This window comes from Diabrotica undecimpunctata, chromosome 2 (assembly GCF_040954645.1).
Source record: "Diabrotica undecimpunctata isolate CICGRU chromosome 2, icDiaUnde3, whole genome shotgun sequence".
NCBI lineage: Eukaryota > Metazoa > Arthropoda > Insecta > Coleoptera > Chrysomelidae > Diabrotica > Diabrotica undecimpunctata.
The window spans coordinates 6392920-6419319 of record NC_092804.1 but is presented as its reverse complement, the minus strand read 5'-3'; the positions used below and the strand labels follow the sequence as shown (position 1 = coordinate 6419319).

The following is a 26400-nucleotide window of genomic DNA, read 5'->3' as shown; positions in this document are numbered from 1 at the left end:
TGATATCTATATGAAAAACTATTTGTACTTAAAAATAATATACATGAAAGTATGTAATTAAGTAGCATCATCTGGACTGAACAAACGGAAATGCCTTCTTCATAAAACTAGATAAATATATGTCAGTAAATACTTGTTAGCTGTGAAGAAGTATCTTAGTTTGGGACAAATGAAACAGAAAGCTTTATATGCCTTTCTTGGAAAAACAATAGATTCAACGAAATATTGCTTCGATGAGCTAGCGAATAAAGTAAAAAGGATGCAGAAAAAGACTCCGAAGAAGATATGAGTCCTTCATCAGTAATATACCAATTTACAATTTAGAAAGCAGATACTCTACTGATTTCTAATAGGTACTCTGTTGCTAATAATTGCTTATACAAATTATGATAACATTAAGGTTGAACTTTGATATTATAACTAAAAAGACAACAAAAAAAGTTTAAATTCAAAAATTATCTATACTTCTTGTTTTATTATTCGTTACTTATTGTGCTCAGTACAGAAGAGATTAAATTTGTTATTTAAGTCAATTAATTTTTGTATTATTGTCCAAAACTAATATTTTCGAAAATATAATAAAACATTAGATGTTTGGTTTTCCTCCATGCAGATTTAGATTTGTAATATTAGCCATTATCAACATCTGTTGTAAAAACTTGTCTTTCAGCGTCCCCCACTCCAGCAAATACGAATCATCTGATTGTCGAGGAAGTGGGATTCTTTGTTGATATCGCTCTGGGAAGGACCACTATTAATAAACAGTTGAATTTACAATTTGAAAATCATTTGTTGTCAGACCTTCAACGTAATAGTTTTGTTAAATAGGTAAGTGCTAGACTCCATATTTTTTAAACAAAGGATTTTTACAAAGTTCTTGTAGCTTTATTGAGTAAAAATGTATCAAGGGTTTCAACCAACCCTTTTCTGTGGTTTTAGATCATAGAATAACGTGGAATAACCTTCTGATATATAATTTAGTTAATAATTACGCCTAGCAACGTCTCTAAAAGATTGTAAAAATTAATTGTAGAGTATTTTTAATATGTACCTAATGTAATAAAAATTTTTTCTAGGATACATCATGAAGTTTTTGCTACTTTTTGTTGCATTTTTTGTGGGCAGCCAGGCTATTTCCTTTGTTGATTTGGTCCAAGAAGAATGGACAGCTTTCAAGGTCAGTTTTTTTTATTATTAATTACATGTAAAAGCAATTTTGTATTTTCCAACTATTCATTATTAAATTCTGTCTCATTTTCTATTATTTCAATAGTGTTTAAATTTAGTAAACTTTATAATTATTTTGATCCTAATGAAACACTACGAAATCCAAATTATATATAAGAATTTACAAAAAGCTTGTTTGAGATTAAAATGAAAAACATGCAGTACAAATCCTGTTTCTTTTTGCTGATGCAATAACTTTCTTTGTTTTTAAACAGTTATCCAATGAAGCAATAAAAAATTTAATTTCTTCACCAGTTTAGTAAAAATATTTATTGAATATTATCAATAACAGTTTGGTAATCAAATATAAATTATTTTGTCAAGCAGCTATTTCAAGAAATATTTTTGTCATATTTTATTAATTAGTATATAGAGGAAAATATCTTCATGTGGAAGCTGTAACCTTTATTTTCTGTATGTGTTGTTTCTGTATTTAGTATATTCTAGCTGAATATTTATTTGTGTATTATATTTTTTTCTATGTTTATAGTAATCCCCCTTTTATGTATTCTAAGAATATTTTCAACATTTTAAAGACAAAAAAGTTTAATTTTTGATTATACTTCATTTTTTAATATTTGACAGCTGGTCAACCTCAATTATATATATTAAGAGCATTATCTCTACATATAGTCATTTGAAGAATAAATTTCCAACAGTATAAAACAGCATTTGCTGTACAATAGTCTTTTTGTCCAATATTTTATTGAAAAATTCTCAGGCTCATTATTCAATACTCTTAATTGGATAGATTTTAGTCATTCGAAGGAAATGTAAGAACTTTTAGACTTTTGTCAATTAAGAAAACACATGATAGTCAGGTGAAGCCAGATCTGGTGAATAATAAGGGGCTTGTTTGAATGGAATTGTCCTGCAAAAATTAAATACATTTAGAGATCATTTTGTGTCTTTTCTTCATATTTTTTCTTACAGAATGATCAATATCATTCAGTAGTAATTCTCATTTAGTGTTTTGAATTTATCCTGAAAATCACATGATGTCTCCTGGTCAATCACAGAAAACAAAATGAAGCAAATCACTAGAGCCATATTGCACCAAGTACAATACCTACTAAAAAAAAAAATGAAATGTCTACACACTTCTTATTAATTCTAGGACAGTTACCATTGAGTATATTCTCAATATTCACCATGCACTAAGATCAGGTAATTCCCTACCTTTTCATACCTGTCAAATTTCTGGGCAATGTTTTATAAAACTGGCTAGATCATCCAAACAACAGTTTTGAATCCTATGCTCTTTTTTTTTTCATTAATCATCATAATATCCATACTCTTATAATTTCTATGTTATAAATCAATTTTTGTTTTCTGTATTTTCACAGTACAGGTACCACATGAAAGAGTGTGAGTTGTATCATGGATATGTACCAAAAAAGTGAAAAACAATCATTTTTTTTATTCTTCATTTGGAAATGGTTGTAGCATTTGTCTTTCTAGAGGACTGTTCAAAGCAGGAAAATTATATTTACAAAAGCAGATAAAAAAAATATTAGATCCTTATATTCTCAGTTTTCGAATTTCTCTTAAAATATTACCTCACAACAAATTATTTCTTCTTTCACATATTATTTATCATATTTCTCCCAAACCAAGTCTAGTTCTTGCACAATTTTCCACAGTTTGACTATTGTTTTGTTTGGCAAAGTTTCATCACTACTTATATCTGCTAAAAATTTGTCTAAGTACTAAGTAGCTACTTTATTTTGAAAATAAAATAAATGCACCTTTCTTTGAATTGTTTGTTTTACAATATTTCTATTTCTAAGTTTTTTATTGTTGGTGTTTTCGGTGCTTATGTAATAGTCCTTGTTTTTGTTGCATAAAGAGATACAAGGGGTCCAAATGTAATGTTAAACAATGGCTGCAATATCTGCAGCAGAACTTTTGTCAAAGAGTATGCTATTTTTCACATATTCATTTAAAGTTAGGTGCAAGAAGTGTTATCACTGTTTCTTGGAAGTTAGTAAATATAATTATATGATTCATAAACAAAATAAAAAGTTTATAATATGTCATTATGCATTTTTAAAAAATAATATTGATAGTAACCGTACATCTTCGTTTTTAGCGTCACAAGTGAAAAAAAATATACCTACTATTATGAGGGTTCATTTTTATATATACAAAACCTATACCTTTCCGAATCCTTGTATCTATACTTAGTGCTTTGCTCTTTCAAAAGTCTATAAAAGGTTGCTTTGAACATGAATGGTCTAAAGAGACCTAAATATACTTCTTAATAATGATTTTATCTTTGAACAGATTATATAGGTAAAGTCTATTCAGTTATCCAACATTTGATATTATTAGCAAGCATTTTATGGACTTGTAATTGTCAATAACTAGCATAGACTTGTCCTTTTCACTTATTTCAAATTTCTCCATGATGGACTAAAGGCATTCGAACCATAACAAAAGTAATAATATTGAGATAGCCACCACTTATGTGTATCATAAAATTTCAGTTAGAATACTAATTACCCATCTTTTCTAAGAAATATACTTACAATCACTTGCAATTTCTGACCCGGAAAAACCCAATAAAATATTGAACAAGGGAATATGAGCTCTAACATCATACTACTTTAGTGATAATATCGATATAAAATTTTAAGAAAGAAGTAATTTTGTATTCAGGTAACTACAAAGTTTGGGAAATATTTATTAAAAACTTTATAATAAAATGTATCAAAGTACCAACATTATGAAGACAATGTTCTCTACTTACCCTGATCCTGACTATTTATTATTATTCATTCTGTACCTACCAAAGGCATTTTTAAACTATCTTTTCTAAGAAATATATGGCCGGATCAAATTTACCTGTAACCCTTTTCTGTAGGGGATTAAAATCTGAGGACCCCTGGAGGAAACTATATGCTCTTGAAGTCCGAAGGACTTAATACTATGAAGGAAAGTAGAGGTAATAACTGGTTTTTAAGACAAATAATCAACAGTAATAAATTATTCTGGCCTTTTAATAAAATAATTTAAAAATAATTATTAAGCAATTGCGATATTTATTTTCATTATTTTCCCCAATAAATTATGGTTTGCACTCTTTTAATGACAAATTAATAAAGTTGATTAACATTAACTGACAGTTTTCAGTAGAATCGATGTACTTTATGAAATTAGATATAGTGTAGTTTGTTCTGCATGTTTCAAGTCTGTTTTTTTAGTACTATAAATCCCCATTTGAGATGAATCACAAAAATGTAAGTTAATTTTGCAAAAAATTAACGGTTTTGCCTTATTTTGCTCTTTTTGGAGCAACAAATTAATTTAAAAAAATTTGAATACCCCATTTTACTCTATCGTAAGCGACTTTAAAAAAAAACACATTTTTACACTAAATTGTTAATAATTAAAAAACAACGCCGAAATGTCTGCAAAAAATTTTATTTTTTTCTCCATTGAAATTAACTGAAATGTCATTAATCCGTTCCAATCCCCAAAAAAACACGTTAGTTCTTTTTGTTAAGTGTTTTTAAATAAGAAAAATGTATTTAAAAGAAAGGCTCTAGGATTTTCTGAATGGTACACTAGAAGAGGTTTGGTTTTACAGTCGCCACTCGCATTAGCGCAAAGTAGTAGAGTTAATCTATCTTTCATAGGTTTGTGATCTGACATCGTCTTCTCCTCTACCGTTATGTAAGTCCTATTCGGCATATTTTTCCAGAAAAGCCCTGTCTCGTCACAGTTGCAAACTTGCTGGGGGATGTATCCTTTGGCTTCTATCAGTTCGGAAAACCTTTTGATGTAAACCTCAGCTGCTTTCACATCCGAACTTGCTGCCTCACCATGCCTGACGACGGAGTGAATGTCTGTCCTTTTTCTAAAGTTGTCAAACTAGCCCCGACTGGCTTGAATGGGTCTTCCGAATCATCATTTGTGCAAGTGTGTGGGATCTGCTTCAGCAAATCGTTCGTGCCTTCTCACATATGATATTTTGTGTTAAGGTTCCTCCTTCAAGCTGCTTCTCTGTCACCCACACCATTAGTAGTTTCTCCATCTTTTCATGGAGAGAAGTCCGGAGCTTAGAAATTATTGTAACTCCCTTAGCTGACATTATACCATTTATCACCTCCTTCCGTTTAAGTACAGTACATACCATTGATGTGGTACGCCCGTACATCCTCGCCAAGTCAGTTACACCTTGCTCATATTTTTCAATTATTTCACGTTTTAGTTCAATAGACATCATTTTCTTTTTCGAACCCATGGTTGTAAAAATAAATGTAATATTGTAATGTACAAAAAGCACAAAACGCGAACCCAACTTATCAACAATACTTCGAAAATGAGAGAAACAAGCAAAACAGACAGACATTCTATAGTAAAAATTTACACGGTGTAAATTACACCGACATCGAGAGTGCAATATGGTTAGTATTAGAATCCAAATTTTTGTCGGATTTAACTTCCAATGACCATTTAATTTGTCGGTCCAAGTAATATCCACGTACAGACCCATAAAATGATCTTTATGGCGAGGCCGTATAGATCTGTTACCAGTAAAACTACCTTTTATTTACAAAGCAAATTAGAAGTAGTCAAATAAGAGGTACGAATTTGAATAAAAACCGATTCCTCGTATCTCAAATCTTGCTTTCATCTCAAAGCAAAATATCGCTCGCTCCGCGGCTCGTATCTCAAAACACTCGTATATTAGGGCCCTCGTATATCGAGGTACCACTGTATATATGAACGGGAGAACTCGTCAAATATCTGACTATTGGAAAGTCCCGAGAAATACTTATTTTTCTGAACTACAAGAAGTAATTTTTAATGAAAGCTTAAGCAACCCAGAGAATTAATTTATCATTTATTTGTATTTACTTTAAATATGGATACACCATTTGCAAACAAACACTAATTGCGTTGTGGCTTCTTTTAAAAAATTGTACATTTCTTAAATATTTAATCAGTTTCTGATAACAGGAATACCGAGAAATGGATTAAAGAATTTATCAATAACTAAGAGAAGAGAAATATCTAGACCAAGAAGTTATTGTCACTGTGACTATAACAGAAGAAACTCGTTATCTTTTATTTATGTTTACTATAGATATTGACACATCATCGGCAAACAATACAAGAACTACGCCGTAACTTCCTCATTCGATTGTTTTGACTGAAGAGCTGGAATTTTCATAAACTTTGTACCAGTCTCGATTATCATTATAGCAAGAAATCTATTGAAAGACAAAAGTGATTTAATCGAAGCAGACAAAAAATATGTAGGCCGAGAAGTTATTGTGAAGTGATTGGATTTTATTTATAGCCTCGACATTGATAACCCTTAGTCTATCAGTAATTTATGTTGTTTGCATTACATGACGTGTAAAGGATGCCGAAAGTTGAATAATGATGAGTTTTTACTAATTTGGTTCACTGTAGAGAATATCGTTTTGATAACATTTGTTTTTGTTTAAGGTATAATCAATATCTCAGTTTCATTTACAGTCGGTTTTCTTCTTCATTATTTAGACCACTGTTGCCTAAATCCTTTTCCCAGTAGGCCAGTTACCCATATGTATGGGATTCCGTCGAGTTAAACGAAAAAAGGCCTAACCTTGCATGGCGAGCTACCCGAAATTTTATTATTCCAACCTTTACGGGAGGGGGGTCAGTAATAGTGTAAATTTAACATCGCGACTGAATTTGGCAAAAATGGTAAAACGACACCTACCATAATTGATTATATTGACTCAGATTTCTCATTCCTTGATGTACGTTCTACAATTATTAATGCAGGACTCTCAGACCATGTAGCAGTAGGTATATCCCAAGTTTAACACTCTTAACAAACAGTCCTCGAAAACCCAACGTTTAGGGAGGATTTTTTCCGCGCAGAACTACCAAAGGTATCCGCATATCTGTCATCGAATTTTCCCATTGGCTCTTGACCTGGAAATCCCTATTTATCGCTCGAACAGCTCATATAAATATTGGCGATTTTCAGGTCAGCCAGGTCAGTCCCTCACGGGCTCTCCGAGAGCTTAGTGCTCTCGGGGCTCTGCTTCCTGCATTTATTTTCCATACTCTGTGGCTGAGAATTGTTTCAACTTAACTTGGTGTTTTTATTTCGACGAAGAAATTGTCATGTAAGAAATATCTTGCATTTTTCAAGGCAAGACACCGAAGATAAATATTTTCCAAGTCCATAACCCGAAAATGGACTTAAGTAGAGGAGCTCTCGACAGTATATTCGAAGCCCCCTACAGAGCACCCGGGGATATCAGAATGTGGTTAGATCCTTATTTGTTCCCCCGAGGTGACATATCAGCCAAGAATATGCGTTCACTACTGTACGTCAAGAAATTTACTACCAACGTCTTTGTCACTGAATATACGAGGTCTGGCTACTAAATAACGAGACTGCTTATGAAAAAGAGTTTTATTTTAAAAATTATTCTACAATCGAATGCTCTCCTTCAATATATTTCCCTTCCCTCGCCACACACCGTTCCATTCGTTTTTTACATTGGTCAAGGCAATGCTGGAAGTCTTGTTTTGTTAGAGCTTTTAGGAGCTCCACCGTTTTTCGCTTCACCTCTTTCATCGACTCGAACCGGATTCCTTTTAAGGCAGACTTGATCTTCGGAAACAGGAAAAAGTCACAGGGTGCTAAATCAGGCGAGTACGGCGGGTGTTCTGACACTGATATGCCTCTAGCGGCTAAATAACGCTTCACAGATAGCGCGTTATGGACAGGTCCTTGTCGTTGTCCTGGTGCAAGATCCATGGCTTGTTTTTCCACAACTCCGGCCGTTTCTTACGAACTCGCTCTCCCAGCGTTGCCAAAACTTTCAAATAGTAAGTTTGGTTTACAGTTTGACCCTCTGGGACCCATTCAGTCATCACGATGCCGTTATTGTCGAAAAAAAAAATGATTAGCATTGCTTTAAATTTTTATTTCGACATCCTTGCTGTTTTCAATCTTGGCGATGTAGGAGTTTTCCAGTGCATGGATTGTTGCTTAGTTTCAACATCGTATTTGAATATCCAGGTTTCATCAAGTGATGATGTTTTCCATTAATTCAGGCTCTTCATGTAACCTCTCAAGAAAATCTGAGCAGATCTGTTAACGGACGAGCTTTTGGTCAGGGGTCAAATTTTTTGGGACCAACTTTGCACAGCCTTTCTTTATGTTCAATTCGTCATGTAAAATTTTTCTGACAGTTTCTTTATCGGCGTTTACAGTACCAGCAATCATCCGAATACACATACGACGATCTCTGCGCACACTTTCACTTATTTTGCTCATTGTTTGCGGAGTTGAAACAGAGACAGGTCGACCTGGACGTTGCTTGGTCATCTTCGGCGCTTTCTTGGCCTTCAGAAAACCGTTTATGCCATTACGAGATAGAGAATTCTCACCATAGGCCTCTTTCAACAAGAGTTTTTTTCGAGAGAATTTAACGAGAAATTTCAAATTAATCCGTTGCTCATGTTTTTCGTCACACATTGTTATCAGCACGAGAAAAAAACACGTTCTTTTCTAACCTCTACAGAAAAAATACGTGTTTTCGTACTGAAAGAGGGAAACAGAGAGAGAATTATATTTTATACACTTTAGGTTGCTTTAATTTTATTGCTAAAATCAATATTTGATGTCGTACGTATCTGGTAAAGGCGCCGGCGTAAGTCCTTCCGGGTATTGGTTTTATAGCAATTTATTTTTGTTTAATATATCGGTCATTTTCAACTTTCCTCGTCAAAATGGTAAGTACTTGTTGCAATTGCAATTTCCTACAATTTTTTCTTTGTAATTTTTTTTGTGATGTCTATATTTTTCGAGTTAAGGGGGAAAATAGTGACCAAGTATAATTGTTGAATTATCTCGTTTATCTTCTGTTTTGAGTTTTTTAAAAACCACCCCGTATAATAAAGTAACAACCACTTTTTATCATAAACACAAAACATATTAATTTACATAATATAATTCTGGTTTGTCCAGTGTCAGCAACTAGCTTCTCATGGGTAGATTATATTTTTATATCATATTACAGCTAGGATGTATGATGTAAGACTAAAAATATTGTTTATATAGAAGTTACATTTACATAGAATAAAACAATAATTATATTGTTTTGTTATATTACCGTTGTAAAAAATATAATTTACACAGGAAAACGGATATTAAATAACTATACCAGGTTTATTCCTCCATAATAGGTATGTGAGTGCATTTTTACAAAAATGTACCATATTAATTACATTTTCTGTAACAATAAAACACTGAAAACTTTGTTTTCAAAACTTCCACAAAATTTATTTTAAATTCTTATCACTACAGCTGTTTCGGCTAATTGCCTTTCTCAAGTGATCTGTTTTTGGCATGGGTTTACACTTTATAGTCTCTAATGAAATAGGTAGAGGAGGGGAGAACTGTTTGTCTCAAGCTGGTCATTCAGAATTATATCTGTGTTTTTTAATTTGTTGATTTCCATAGATTCTAACAAAGATAGTTTAAGGCAATGAAAATGAAAAAGACAGAAAACTATCTTACCGATAGTTTAAGGCCTTTATTTTGAATGTTTAGAATTTTAAATTCGTCATTAAAAGAATGATTATGATCTAGAAGGTGAAGTGCGTATGTAGAATCTGTTTTTCTATTATTGAAAGCCCTTTTATGTTCTGCTATTCGTTTATTAAAATTTCTACCTGTTTGACCAATGTAAGTTTTTGGGCAGTCGCCACATTTAAGTTTGTACACACCACTGTGTAAGTGTTTTTTATGTTGGCTCTTGTTGTTTTTAATATATTTGCCTAGGTTGTTATTTGTTCTGAAAGCTGGTGTTATTCCTTTATTTTTTATGTGTTTGGCTATTTTTGTTGATATTTTGCCTGTATATGTAATCGAGCAGAAGGTACTGGGTTTTTTCTCTGGTGGTGGAAATACTAAGTTCAGGGCTTTCTTGTGTAGTTTTTGATTTAACATTTTATTAATTGTTTGTTCGTTGTATCCATTGTTTACTGCTATTTGCTTAATGATATTTAATTCTGTCTCAAAATTGTATTTTGACATAGGAATTGCTGTTAATCTATGTAACATACTATGATAGGCTGCTAGTTTATGTTGTGTGGGATGGGATGATGAATTGTGAATAGTCGTGTCAGTATGGGTAGGTTTATGAAATATGGAGAAGTCATGTTTGTTTTTAAGTCTGATAATTTTTAAATCTAAAAAAATTATGGATTGATTTTGTTCTGTTTCTATTGTAAATTCAATATGACTATGAAGAGAATTAATATACGATAAAAATTGGTCGAGTTGCCTGTTAGTTCCTGTGAAACATACCAGTACGTCGTCTACGTATCTCCACCAATATAAAAACTGTTTGAATATGGGATGTTTTGAAATCTTTGTCTCTAGATGATCCATAAAAATATCTGATAGCAATGGGCTTAGAGGATTGGTCGGATAGAGGATAGAGGATAACGGTCGAATCCATCAATTAATTACATTTTCATTTATTTTCCATAATATATGAGTGTAATTTAATGAGTTCTCACCTAACTCAGTCACATGAGCCGTCTTTAACATTAGTAGACGCAGTTTAATTTTGTGTATCAATAGTCTCACACGGTCTACTACACCGGACCATAAAAATAGTCCTCTGGATGCATTTTGTTTAAATTTTAATAAAATAATGTATTGTTTGTAGTTTTTTAACATTATTTATTATTATTGACATATTTTGTTTATTTAAAATGTTTATTTACATAGCACAAAAAATAGTCCACAATTTTTGTAATAGTTTGATGTATTCTCTTTTTTAATAAACAAATAACAATTAATTTAAAATTAGAACATACCATATCAGTCTTCAAGAACTATCTTAAACAAAAATAGAACATTATTTCAGTAAGACCCTTATAAAAAAATATAAGAGATGGCAAAAACATAATAAAATTAAGCCGGAATATTTTTACAGATATTGCAAATTGGATTTACATGTTCCAAACAAAGATACTTTTTACAAATCGAACAAAATATTTTGTTTTTCGATTCTTTTTCCATTCACAGTCACCACACCTCCCAAGTGCTCCCGAAGTTCTTTGAACTAAACCCATATGTACTAGAGCCAATCCTTGATTGTTAGAGAAATATGCAGGAATTTCTCTTCTATTACTTTTATTGTCCCCAAAAGAGTTTAAACATTTTCCTTTAAGATTATACCAAGATCAACGCGGGTGTACCAATTGTCTTGACTTTTGTGACTCTTGTGACTTTTCTACATATAAAGCAGTAAATGAAAAAGACGATATTTACAGTGAGGCAGATCCTTGAAAAAACCCTAGAGTTCGGCGTCGACACCCACCACATTTTGTTGACTTCAAAGCCGCATACGACTCCGTTAATAGAAATAAACTTCTACTTGCTATGGTAGAATTTCGCATTCCGTTTGATCTTGTCCGGTTAACTGAACTTACACTCACATGTGCAGAGAGCATGGTAAAAATCCAAAACGATCTCTCAAGACCCTTCCATTGCAAAAATGGACTAAGACAGGGTGATGGACTATCGTGTCTCTTATTTAACCTGGCATTAGAAAAAATAATTCGAGAGTCGCAGATTACTACGAATGGTACTATCTTTAACAAATCAGTACAAATTGTCGGATACGCAGATGACATAGACATCATAGGTAGGTCTACAGAATCTCTGACTGAAGCATTTCGGTCATTAAGAGCATCTGCACACAGAATGGGACTAAATATAAATGTTCAAAAGACCAAATATATGTGTTGCACTAGGTCAAGCAACCCGACACCTACACGAATAATAATTGATGACCTAGAACTGGAAGGTGTTGACACCTACATTTACTTAGGGTCGCTGCTAACCAAAGATAACAACGTCAGTGAAGAAATCAAAAGAAGAATAGTGCTCGCCAATAAGTGTTACTAAGGCTTAAGAAGACAGATGGCCTCAAAAATGACTAGAAAAATTAAACTGACTGTATACAAAACACTAATAAGACCAGTGCTAACATATGGTTCAGAAACTTGGACACTAACACAGAATGACCAAGAATTGCTCAAACGTTTTGAGCGAAAAATACTAAGACGAATATATGGAGGTATAAAAGAACAAGGTTTGTGGCGCAGGTGTTACAATTTTGAGTTGTATAGAAGATTTGGAGAACCTGACGTTGTAAAATTCATTAAGGTAGCACGCCTCAGATGGATAGGTCATGTAATTAGACGAGAGGAAGATGCCATAGTCAGAAAAGTTTTTGACCGAAGAGGGCCAATCGGACAACGAAGAAGAGGAAGACCGAGACTTAGGTACCAAGACAACCTAGAAAATGATTTGAAGTCTATCGGAATTAGAGCATGAAGAAGAGTTGCCAGAGACAGGGGCGAATGGAGGATTGTTCTGAAGAAGGCTTTGGCTCACAAAGAGCTGTAACGCCACTCATGATGATGAAAGCAATAAATGAAAAAGACGCTGAGGTATTTAGAAGAGCAGTTTATAATTTCTATTCAAAGAACCTAGTTCCAACGCTTAGTATGATCTACGACCAACTTGTTAAAGACTATTCTATTACGTATTCGCCTTCAACTTTATCAAGGTTTTTGAATCACATTGGTTTTCAATAGAAGAAAATTAATAAGCGATCATCAATAATGGATTCCCCTCGACTTATTAACTGGAGAAACGAATACTTGAATGCTATATCTAAATTTAGAGATGAAGGAAGACCGATACTTGTATCTGAATGAAACATGGTTCGATACCCGCGATACTGCTCAAAAAGGTTGGACAGACGACTTTATTAAGTGTGCACCCAATTATCCAATTACTAGAGATCAGCAAATAATTATTCTGAACATTGGATCCAAAAATGGCTGGCTTGGAGGAGAAAGTTTTTTACTATCGGCAAAAAACATTAAAGATTCAAAGCTGCTTTACCATGAAAATATGACGAGTAACTTGTTTGAGGAATGGTTTGAAACGAAAGGGTTGCCAAATTTTCCACAATATAATCATAACAAATCACAGTTGAAATTAATAATTGGTAAATTTAATACGGAATTTGTTTATTACCATTTTTCCTCACAAATGACTATATAATTTTTTATTAATATTTTTAAAAGTAACTATAAATATATGGAATGACTAATAATGTAGGTGTCTGGCATTTTTGGTATCACCTCAACTGCTGTCTTATCAGTGTATTATTGCCGATTTTATTACCCCGCCCTCTGGTTCTGTATCATTGTGTGTTGAGTCATATTTCCACGTAGGAAAGACGACACTACCACAACATAATACGAAATCCAAGGTTATTATTTCAGAACAATAATAATTATCAAATTTTTCTGCTGAGTTTGAGTTTATGACTGCGCACTGAGTCATTATGTTAACCCTTTCGGCCTGATTTTTTTTATAGGAAAAAAGAATTTTAATCAGTTTCTACAATTTGTAGTAGGCAGTGGTCCTAAAAGTCATATTATATGTATATTTTTTAAATTTTTTATATTGTTTCGATAGAAAACAAAAATTGGCAAGATTTACTAAAACTTTTAATAAAAGTTAAAACACAAAAACTAGTTAGTAATAAAAAAATGTAAAAACTAAAATGTATTTCGAAACGTATATATATATATATATATATATATATATATATATATATATATATATATATATATATATATATATAAGGTTCTTGAACTCCTAAGTGGAGCATAGAGCTTCAGTGAAAACGCGCCATCGGGTTCTATTTTCCGCTAAGGCCTTCACCTCATTCCAAGACTTTCCTTGGCCTCTTATCTCGTCCATGATGGATCTTCTCCAAGTTTGTACTGGGCGACCTCTTTTTCTTTTCCCTTGGGGATTCCACTCTAGGGCAGTCTTTGCGATACTGCAACTATTTTTTCGGAGTGTGTGACCGATCCAACCCCACTTTCTGGACTTAATTTCATTTTGTACCCTCTTTTGTTCGGTCAGGTGTAGCAGATCGTCGTTTCTGATGGTGTTAGGCCAGAATATACGAACAATTCTTCGTAGACATTTGTTAACAAAGACCTGCAGTTTGTCTGTGAGGGTGTTTGTCACTTTCCAGGTTTCACATCCGTAGAGTAGAACAAACATGACATTTGATCGGAATATTCGGATCTTTGTCCTTGTAGTATACTCGCCAGATCTCCAAACAGGGTTGAGCGTGCTGAAAGCTTGTTGAGCTTTTCGTATCCTCATACGAATATCGTCTTCTGTACCTCCGTTTTCTGTTATGACACTTCCAAGAAACGTAAAGTTTTCCACATTTTCAATCTGCATATTGTCGATAGTAGATAGCGTGTTGTTCCTTGCATTTATTCTCATGGACTTGGTTTTACTAATATTGATTTTCAAACCTATTTTATTGGCTTCAGTGGAAAGTGTTTCCAATTGGTAAGCCAGATCTTGGAACCTTTGACCTAATAGACAGATGTCGTCCGCGTATTCTAGATCGCTTAGGCGTGTGGTTAACGTCCATTGTATCCCTCTTGTGTCGGAGTCTAGTTTGGAGAGAACATAGTCTATAGCTATGTTAAAAAGAAACGGAGAAAGCACGCATCCCTGTCTAACTCCAGTAAGTACGTTGAATTCGTCACTGTTGATCCCATTGTGTGTCACGCTGCATTTCGCATCAGTATATAGTGACTTTATAATAGAAATTATTTTTTGCGGGATGTTTCTTAGCTCTAAAATTTTCCATAGAGCAGCGTGAGACAAGCTATCAAAGGCACGTTCAAAATCAACAAAAACCATGTATAGGGGTGTGTTCCATTCAACCGATTGTTCCATTATTACCCTCACAGTATTAATGTGGTCTATGCAGGAGGATTCTGGCCTAAAGCCTAAATTTCAAAACGTAATAGACTCAAAATAGCAAAAAATCATTTTCTGTGAAACAAAGATAAGCAGTTTCTATCTTTTCTTATACATTGCAGTTATCACAAAAGAAGTGAGGCTTTTTGTTACAGTTGACATGCTTACACCTTTTTCCTTCTTTGTTTTCATCCATTTGGGGCATATGGTCGACGGAGTCATATTGAATTCCACGAACTGGTCTTCTTTCTTCAAGGTTATATTTTATGTAAGAAGTAAGAAATTGGTTTGTTTGCCTTGATCAGACTTTCAGCAAGCCTCATTTTGAAATCTAGAAGGGATGATCGGTCCTTTTTTTTGGAATTTTTAGTGTACCACATTCTTATCGATATTCAAACCAGCTATTTACTGCATGCCGTAATAAACGCAATGCAAAATTGTAGAATAGACAGCAGATATATTAACTTAATAAAAGAAACTATGAACCAAGCTACAGCTACATACTACCTAAATGAAAATGAACACACGAACCCTGTACCATTAAACAGGGGAGTCAAACAGGGAGAAACTTTATCACCCAAACTGTTCACCTTAGTTTTGGAGGACGTTTTTAAAAACCTAAATTGGAAATATAAGGGAATAAACATCAATGGCCGCTACCTCAGTGCACTCCGAAGGCACCGTGAAAATAATAAACGATAAAGTTATAGAAAAAGTTGAAGAATATATATACTTAGGACAAAAAATAATACTAAATAGGGAAATTCAAAGTGAAGAAATAAAAAGAAGAAGAAAGTTAGCTTGGGCAGCATTCGGTAAACTGAACTATATACTCAGAAATCAACAAATTCAATTACATCTTAGATCTAAAGTTTTTGATGCATGCATTATTCCGATATTAACTTATGCGGCACAAACATGGACAATCACAAAAAAGAATATGAATATACTTAGAGTCACTCAACACGCGATGGAAAGAGCAATGCTAGGTATATCACTTAAGGACAAGAAAACAAACACATGGATAAGACAGAAAACCAAAGTCACCGATGTGTTGCAAAAATCATTAAAGTTGAAATGGGAATACGCTGGACATGTAGCTAGGAGCGATCTAAACAAATGGCACAGATCAATTTTACTGGAGACCATACCAACACAAAAGACCCAGAGGCAGACCTCCTATGAGATGGACAGTTGATCTGAAAAGGACTGCCGGGAAAAATTGGCTACAAGTAGCGTACAATAAAAAACAATGGAAAGGAAGACTTGAAGAGGCTTATGTTCAGATGTGGACGTGAATGGCTAGACGAAGAAGAAGAAGAAGAAGATTTACTGCAGGCAACTCTACGGCATAAAAAATCATTCGAAGGGTCCATTTTTTTAACGAATATAAATGTTGTACACACGGATCATTTGATCTAATAGATCAACGCCACCCATCGAATGGTTATAAAGCTTTACCACCTCAGGTCTTTCGACATCCATATACTTTTTTTCTTTCTTGTCCCTCCGCTTAAGAGGCCCCCCTGTGGGCCTCTGAAATATCAGCTTTATCTTTCTCTTCATTCCAGTATGACTCAGATAACACATCAAGGGTAGGTTCCAATTTATCGACACCTACACGAACTTCTATATTACTTGAGAAGATTTCTGGAATATCTTCCTCCTCATCCTCGTTATTAAGTTCAAGATCAGAAACGGTATCCAGTAATTCTAATAAAATAGCTGCATCTTTTTCATTTTCTGGATCGTATTTTCTTTCTAAAAATAAAAATATCTACATAAACTTTAGTAAATCACCTACTAAAACCCACATTTAAAATAAAAATATGTAAAAAACGAAAATTCATATTTTTTTTAAAATATGTGCATGTATATTTATTGCAGCTCGCTCAAAAAAATTAAATTATATATGAAAATATATTCATTTCCATTTCAGTGCAATCCTAATGTTCATAATTATGTCCAACAAATAAAAACAGATTTTTTATTGGTAAAAATTTTTTTTTGCAAAATACATTTGAACATAAATTATTTTATGGTTTTACTACACAATGAAATTATAAAATGTTAAAAATTATATAAAAGCAAACGGATTTTCTTGGATTTTTATTTACTTACCATAAGGAAGTTTTGGAACGTCCGCCATGGCAAATAAACAATAAAATAAGTTTTCGTTACAACCAATGTTGAGTCGCGATTATGATTCAGTTTTAAAATAAAGGCTCCTACAAGTGATCTACGTAAGTTTCTCACATTAGTATTCAAGATTTCTTAAAGATGGAGCTAGCTGAAATAACTGTGCATAATAACTGAGATGGTCTGAAAGGGTTACGAATGCATGGAGAACAAATAAAGAAAATTCCAAAGTAATACCAATTTCTATGAGCATAATCATTCAAAGAATCAGAATTCATAGCGATACCTAAAAAACAGGGGGCTAAAAAGTGCGAAGAATATCGAACAATCAGCCTAATGAGCCACATGTTGAAACTGTTTCTTAGAGTCATCCATGGAAGAATTTATAAGAAGTGCGAGGAACAAATATCGAACAGACAGTTCGGCTTCATTAACGCAGTGGGTACCAGAGATGCACTTTTCGGAGTACAGGTACTGATTCAAAGATGCAGGAACGTTAACTGCGACGTATACGCGTGCTTGATCAACTATGAAAAGGCATTTGACAGAGTTCAACATCAAAAGATGATAAACATTTTAAAAGAAGCAGACCTGGATGACAAAGACCTCAGAATAATTTCAGAACTCTACTGGAATCAGACCGCATACATGAAAATTAACGGAGAAGAAACAGATCACATAAAAATACTACGTGGAGTTAGACAGGGATGTATCCTATCGCCGTTGATATTTAATATGTACTCAGAGAAAATTTTTAACGAGGCTCTTTACGGAATAGACGAAGGCATGCTTCTAAATGGTGAAAGAGTAAACAATGTTAGATATGCCGACGACACCATGGTGATAGCAGATAGTTTAGAGGGACTTCAGAGGCTAATGGACAGAATAAACGAGTACAGTCAACAGTACGGACTAAACATTAATACCCACAAAACGAAACAAATGATTATCAGCAAGGAGAATATAAATGGGGCTCATCTATACATTAATGGGACGCAGATAGAGCGAGTAAAACAGTATTGCTACCTGGGAACCATTATAAACGAACAGTGGAGCAATGTACAGGAAATAAAGTGCCGCATAGGAAAGCAAGAACGGTCTTTAACAAAATGAGCGCCATCTTCAAAAGTCACAACATATCCCTAGATACAAAAATGAGACATTTGAGATGCTATGTTTTCTCTGTGTTGTTGTACGGGGCGGAGGCATGGACGCTTACAGACACCACTATTAAAAAACTTGAAGCATTTGAGATGTGGCTTTATAGAAGAATGCTGAGAATATCATGGACAGCAAGGATCACGAACAAGGAAGTTCTAGAAAAAATGAAGAAGGAACCAGAGATTGTGTTTACGATCAAACGCATAAAATTGCAATATCTGGGACACGTTATGAGAAATCAGCACCGTTACTCCCTGCTGCAGTCTATATTGCAAGGTAAAGTCAAAGGTAAGCGAGGACCCGGTAGAAGGAGAATATCATGGCTGCGGAATTTAAGAACATGGTTTAAGAAAACCTCAACGGAGCTGTTTCGAGCCGCAGCGAGCAAGGTCATGATTGCCAATATGATTTCCAACATCCGAAACGGATAGGAACCAGAAGAAGAAGATGAGCATAAAGAACGGAATTAAAACAAAAGGAAAACAACAAAAATAGATCCGGTTAATACATGGGTACAGATAACAAAAATAGAATGGAATAAACATAGTGATAAAATGCCGCAATGTTTCTCGAGGCAAATCACCAATAGGACGAAGAAACATTTGGTGGTATAAATACTGGTGACACTTAAGAAGATACCGAAGATAACCATAAGTGGAAACATAAATACTAGTGTTACTGTTAAGAAGATACCGACGATAACCGGGCATTTTGACTATTAAGGGTATAGGCGCAAAATGTCGCTTGTCAAAATGTTCAATGTGTTTTAAATGTATTCCTTTTCTTTTTCGAATCCTGAGAAAACTAATAAGTATATTTGAACCATTTTAGACGCAGAATGAAAGATTACGTTATTACCGAGGGCCGAAAGTCCCGGAAAACTTCTATGTTTATTTTAATAAGTTACAGGGGCGAAAAGAAGAGAAAATTTAGTGTGATTTTAAATTTCAAATATCTCATCCAAAAGAAACTTTTTGGTTATTCTAAGGGAATTTAGGCCCTCGGTAATAATGCAATCTTTCATTCTGCGTTTCAATTTTTCAAAAATACTTATTACTTTTCTCAGGATTAGAAAAAAATGAATACATTTAAAACGCATTGCACATTTTGACAGGCGACATTTTGCGCCTATGTCCTTAAAAAGAATGGAGAAGAAGATCGATATTTTTCTTTTTTATACAACATTTGTCAGATACCCATCTTCTTTTCTTTAATCAGAGTCTGACTGTCTTTGTATTTTGTGTCTTTAGAAGTAAATCTTTATTATTTACTTCTAAAACTTACCGTTAAACAAACATGGAATGATTTATAAAAAACAATTAAGAAAATTTGCGTTTTTAGTTTTACATTTTGTGGTATTGTTTTTTTATTATTGATTGTTTTCCATTAAAAATAATATATAATCTATTCCACACACAATAATACTTTAAAAGAAGCATTAAAAACCAATTTCTACGAAAGGAACAATGAAATACAGGTTTTTATAATATCTAAACATTCCATATTGGAAATTCCATGTCTATGTCACAAATAGATTTTATATTACATATTTTTAAATTGTTTTTATTGTGAATTACCTGTATTTTTTTAAGTAATATTTTCTCAAGTAAATAAACACTTAGCTGTTTGCACATTGCAGTGGCGGCTGGTGTGGTAAAATGTTGGGTAGGCCAAGCTAGCAAATTACATATAGCTGTGTGTAATCAGTGGCGGATCCAGAGGGAGGGGTCATGGGGTCATGACCTGCCCCCTTAAAAATATTTGAAAACCCACTTATCCTATTGGTGGTAAGACTAAAAGTGACCTTGCATCAAAGAAAAGTAATCACCCTCAAGATCCATGACCTCCCCAAAAAAATTTCTGTAGCCGCCAGTGTGTGTAATACATTTTTTTTTGTGTGAGAGTGGGAATCTTCTAAACTTCATTTTGTAGTTAAGTTGTGATCACCTCAGCAACATCTATTCTTTTCCTCTCCCTTTGTTCTAGCTTCGTAGAAGGTTTCACTGTTGCGAGTAGATCGTTGTCCCACGATGCAACCTAAGTTGATGCAATGCAATTCTAGCTTTCTGTAGTAGAGCTGTAAGAAGTTGTACATTGGATCGGAGTTTGCTTACCAGTAGAACTTTGCTCGTCAGTGATAGTGTTAGGAATATTTTCTCTTCATAATATCGTTTTTACTTTTTGGTATTAAACTTTTCTTTGCAAAATGGAATCTAAATCTACAAGAAAAATGTTTGTACCTGTTTTTCTCCAGCCATTTATCAGGTTCTTGAATACTGCTCAAAGCTTTTCCCAAAAGGTTGGAAAATTCGCATTAGTCCAATGCAATTAGTTCGGGTGAAATGTGCGAAAATGACCATCGTAAATCAAAAGAGCAGGCCTTGCAACGCAATTTAAAAAAAAAACAATTTTGAACCATAGAAAAAATACTTGTTCAGTCATCCAACCATTTTTGGTCATGTAGTAAGATGTCTCTGGATACTCATTTGTACCATACATATTGTCCCATAACCTTTTGCCCTTGTCGAGTATCATAGGTGGCAATATGGATCCGTTGGCATTAGCACATGCCAAAACTGTTGTTGTCTACAATTGCCAGTAGGTGAATCAATCACCGACTTTGGCTGTCCTGATCGATGTTTGCTGTTGTGTATGGACAGGCGGTTTAATTAAGTTCATCTATTCAGTTTTCTATTTTTTTTTATAAAAATATTTTTACATAATTAAGGCAAATAATTTAGTAGTTTTGACTGTTACATATATGTATGTACATATTATGCATATCATATTTCTCTCTCTTTGCAGATGACACACAGAAAAAGTTATGAAAGCCCAACCGAGGAAAAGTTCCGTATGAAGATCTTTATGGAAAATTCACACAAAGTTGCCAAACACAACAAGCTCTTCGCTTTGGGATTAGTTTCTTATAAATTAGGTAAGTTGGTATTTCAAAATGAAATAATGATACATCTTGTTACTTCCCTCTCTTTGACTTTTTGTCTGTAAAGACTATTTCCCTTCAAATTATTTAATGATTCCCAAATAATCTATCCTAAGTGAATATGGTGAACTTATTTGCTGAATTATTGTATTTGTGCTAGGACTCAACAAATACGCCGATATGCTCCACCATGAATTCATCGCCACCCTCAACGGCTTCAACAAAACAAAGAATATGTTGAGGCAGTCAGAGCTAGAAGACTCGGTCACATTCATAAAACCCGCTAACGTAGAGTTACCCGGCGAAGTTGACTGGAGACCAAAGGGCGCCGTTACTGGTGTTAAGGACCAAGGGCATTGCGGATCGTGCTGGAGTTTCAGTGCTGTAAGTCGTGCTCTTTTTATTTTATTCTTTTGCCATATTAACCAGCTAAGACCAATAAGACCAAAAAAGTTGCGGTTATCGGAAAAGTTGCAAAATAGTCGTACCTATATCAAATCTCGAAAAGAAGTCTTCTATACTGCGTTTTAAACGTTAGAATCAGTGTGGTTGTAAATTGAAAGCGGGTTTGTCATATTTCACCCATTCTGTGAATTAGCATAAATTAATCCTCCTTTTGTATTCAATAGCAGTTAAAAGCGATAATCCATTACAAGTACCTGCCTAATACTTTCATTTGCTTCGTTTTCTCAGCGGCCATCAAACAATAAATAATTTTCTGTCGGTACTAAATAATTATTTTTTCTTTCGATTCGCAGTATATATGAGGAGCATGCAAATTTATATTTTATGTTACGTTTACTCATATAAGCGTATGTGTGATCCCTTTTTGAATTTAGAATTTTCTCAAATTTTTATTGATCCAAGTGGAATCTATTTACCGCTTCCCTTAATTCTGGTTTCTGAGTTCTGGTTACGCAAAGCTCTAACCAAACTCGGTGACTTCCTACTCTTATTATTCGGTATTTCTCTTAGTTCTCCTCTACGTCCATTATAGGATCGCGGTCTCAAAGACCCACCACCACATATCTTCTGTTTACTCAGTAACCGTGATAAATTTCAAGTGGCTACTCCCACCAATTATGAATGTTGTACATTTTCAACTTCCCTGTCCCGTTATCCCGTAATTTGGATCTAATTCCCTAACTATCCGCTTTAATATTCTGGCTGCTCTGAAATCTCAAGGATTCGGACTAATATTCTATCCTGTGTCGCTGTGTTTTACGATGTGTTATCAAAAACCACTGTCTTTGTACTTACAAATACTGCAAACTTCTGCTTAACTAGAACAATCTTTACTGACTACTCACTGTCAACACTTTTAAACTTTGTTAACTTATTACCTTTTACTGTAACTACGTTTGGAAAACACTCCCAAATCACTTTTATTTACTAACAGTAGACAACCTGTCACTTCAAAAACGCAGGAACATTTGCTTCTTTCCTCTTCGCCACTTTCAACTAAACTCATACTTCCCTCTGCACTCATCTTCTTTACCAATCATATTTCAATTTAGATTTTCGTCAAATGCGTCTCAATTTGCTTAAATTTTCTGCCATCCAAAATTCCCATTTTTATTTTACTGACTAACCTTCTCCGAAACCGAAATTTCTAATCTCTCTTCCAAATAAATTTCTTTCTGAAAACTCTAGGGATTAGTTATTACCTTTATTCGTCATTTTAAATATCGTTCGTTATCAGTCCACTTCTATTCCCTGTCCTCCACGAGAACATGTGAGGTGGGGGGATTTATAAAACGTTCGAAGGGTGGCCTTAAAAACAGCAACGATATATTTTTTTCGTCGTTCCTAGCTAAAATTATTCTGTGTTTTTTTAGACTGGATCTCTCGAAGGACAACATTTTAGGAAAACCGGAAAATTGGTCTCCCTTTCCGAACAAAACTTAGTCGACTGCTCTACTAAATTCGGCAACAACGGATGCAATGGAGGTTTAATGGATAATGCCTTCCGTTATATTAAAGCCAACGGTGGTATCGACACTGAAGCAAGTTATAAATACAAGGTAAGTGGCATTTTTGAAATATTATCTAATGTAAATGAACAATAAATGATGAAAAGGTTACTGGTGTGAGCACATATTTATGAATGTTAGGAAAAAAAAGTCTTATACTCACAATCCTTGTTAAGTTTTTGTAGATTTTTTTTAAGAAAAAGATTGGGCGAACGATTTCGCTGTTTACAAGTAATACCGCATCATCAGGCCCTTAAGAAACTAAAGGATCTTAAAAATATTACAAAATCATACAATAAACCAAAAAATATGCATGGACAAGAGTTGCCAGAGAGAGGGGCGAATGGAAGATTGTTCTAAAAAAGGCTTTGGCTCATAACGAGCTGTAATTCCACACATGATGATGAAACCAAAAAATATAGTGCAGTACATGTAAAGAACAGACCAATAGCAAAATACAAATTGAAAAAATTGCAATAGTTATTTTACGTTTTGTTTACAAAGATTCTCCAAGAACATGGAAATAAATCAGGTCTATTTCACTACCATTTAGAATCATTCTCTAATAATCTCACAAAAAATACGTTACTGTATAAATGTGTCCCTAATTGACCGTAAAAACACAGATAGTCTATTTAAATTGTTAAAACTCACTAATGGAAATCGTTAACCATTTTAATCCATCTGTTATCGCTAAAAACACAGGACCCTTGAACCAGGTCGAATTCCTTTCTTGCCTCGTCGGCGAAAAGATGATGATGAAGGAAGATTGATAACATAATTTGTAAGCACGGTTCGATAGCTGGACATTGAAAAAACACTGAGAAATAAGAAAAATACTGCTATAGTTCATGTTTAAACGAAAAGAGCTAAAAAATAATTAAACTTACCACATAGATACGTGAGTTTTTCAATTAAACTATAAACTAGATCAAGTTGGGAGTTCGCTTCTTTTTATAACCTATTGAAAGCCTAATTAAACTAATATATACATTTTTACTGGGATACTGGAATGGAGACCAAGAGATGATGCCTATCGAAGCAGAGGTCCTCCACCAACACGTTGGACTGACGATCTCAAACGTTGTCATAGGAATTGGATGCAAGAGGCACAAGATCGAAATAGATGGAAAATTATGAGGGAGATCTATGTCCAGCAATGGATAAGCGAAGATTGAATGATGATGATACATTTTTATTAGGTACTTGGGGGAAAAGACGTTATTTTCGTAGGAGGTTTTACTTTATTTCAAGATAATCGCACCCATACGAATTTAATGACATGGGAACTGAAGTACTGCATACTTACAAGCAATAAAAACAGTCAACAAATTTTTAAAAGCTAGAAAAATAAAACGCTACATCTGTAAGAGTTTATTTTATCGTAATCACTATTGTCGTTATATAAATATTTATGTTTAATGTTGATTTGTAGGCCGAAGACGAGAAGTGCCATTACAATCCCAAGAAAATAGGAGCCACTGACAAAGGTTTCGTAGATATCGAATCTGGAAACGAAGATGCCCTCCAGGCCGCTGTCGCCACCATCGGACCCGTATCCGTAGCCATTGACGCTAGCCACGAGACCTTCCAACTCTACAATCAGGGTAAGTATTTATTAAAAATTCATGTTTTTTATCTGCATACAGTATAGACTTTTTACGCTCACTGTCGGTGTGCTTTATAGTTTATACTTAATATTTTTAAGAATTATTTCTCTTTCGTTTGCCTCTCTACTCTCCACTATCCTGTTTCTCCCCTCTCTTCCCCATCATATCCCACTCTCTGCTCACTCCCCCAGCTCTTTATCTCTTTTCCTTTCCGCTCTCTTCCTCCCACCCTTACTCTCTGCTCTCCTGCTCTTCTCTCCCTCTTTCCTTTTCCCCTTTACCCCCTTCTTTTGTTCTTTCACCCATTTTTCTTTTCTTAATATTTTTATCACCCTTCTTCCCCCCTCTCGCTCTATTATATTTTATGCCCTCCATTTAACATCTAATCTCTTTCATTTTTCTGATCCATTATTTTGATTCTTTCCTTTCCTTGCCTCTTTTTCTTTCGATTGCTTACTTGCTCTCTGTCGCGCACTGTCTCTCTTTTAAGCTAATTTTATGATCCTTTAATTTTTTTTTAAACATCATTTCATATAATATTTTCAACTTCTAGCTCTTCGTTATATCAGATCTCCCTCACTCCTTCATATGTATTACCCACTAACTACACGGTCTTCTATCTTTCTACTCCCTCTTCTTTCTCTCCCTTTATCTCTTCTACTTATCACTCCACTACCCTGTTTCTTTCTCTCCCCTCTTCTCTCTCTCTCTGTCCTCCTTTACTCTATGTTCTCTCTTCTTCCTCCGATCAGTAAACAAAAATAAAGGTAAACAATACAATTAAAAACAAATTTGGTCAAAAAGTTGATTATTTACCAATCTAGAAAGATAATAAAACGATTTGCTGTAAATATTTTATTAGTAGTATAAAAACATCGGAAATACTTAGTTTTTTTATATTTTTTCTATTAGAGCAATTTATTTTCGTGCTTCTAAATCTATTTTTGTTATTATAGGTGTATATTATGAACCTGAATGCAGCTCATACGAATTAGATCACGGTGTCCTCGTTGTCGGTTATGGTACTGAAAACAACCAAGACTATTGGCTCGTCAAGAATTCCTGGGGTCCATCTTGGGGTCTAGACGGTTACATCAAAATGGCCAGAAACAGGAACAACTCCTGTGGTATTGCAACTCAAGCCAGCTATCCTTTAGTTTAAGTTTATAGATTAATATAATGTTCAGTTTAAACAAAAAACCAAAAAGTAGAGAAATAAAATCAACAAAATAAATTTTTAGTGACGTAATTAAAATTGTGAAAGTCTCGAATCGTGTTCGAATTTTGTTCGAAATTAGATCTGAATGTAACTGTATTTTTAGGTTAGATTAGGTTAAGTATGTTTTTTTAAAATGGGTGATATTATAACTTAAAATAATAAATAAATAAAAGAACAAAGTGGGTGTGCCATTTTATTTTATTTTATGACTTTTACCAATTTATTAGCTATATATTGGAGTCTGTACATTTTAGAATAAAATTTGAGTTCGA

General features: G+C 33.9%; 1 protein-coding gene across 1 annotated transcript; it reads left to right on the top strand.

Moving 5' to 3' along the window:
* Positions 1 to 671: 671 nt before the first annotated feature.
* On the top strand, positions 672 to 26400 carry LOC140434132 (cathepsin L-like peptidase). Its single transcript, XM_072522176.1, has 7 exons — positions 672 to 828; positions 1077 to 1177; positions 21191 to 21320; positions 21487 to 21710; positions 23165 to 23350; positions 24735 to 24906; positions 25866 to 26400. The coding sequence occupies exons 2-7, from the start codon at positions 1085 to 1087 to the stop codon at positions 26069 to 26071; spliced, it is 1011 nt and encodes a 336-aa protein (XP_072378277.1). The 5' UTR covers positions 672 to 828; positions 1077 to 1084; the 3' UTR covers positions 26072 to 26400.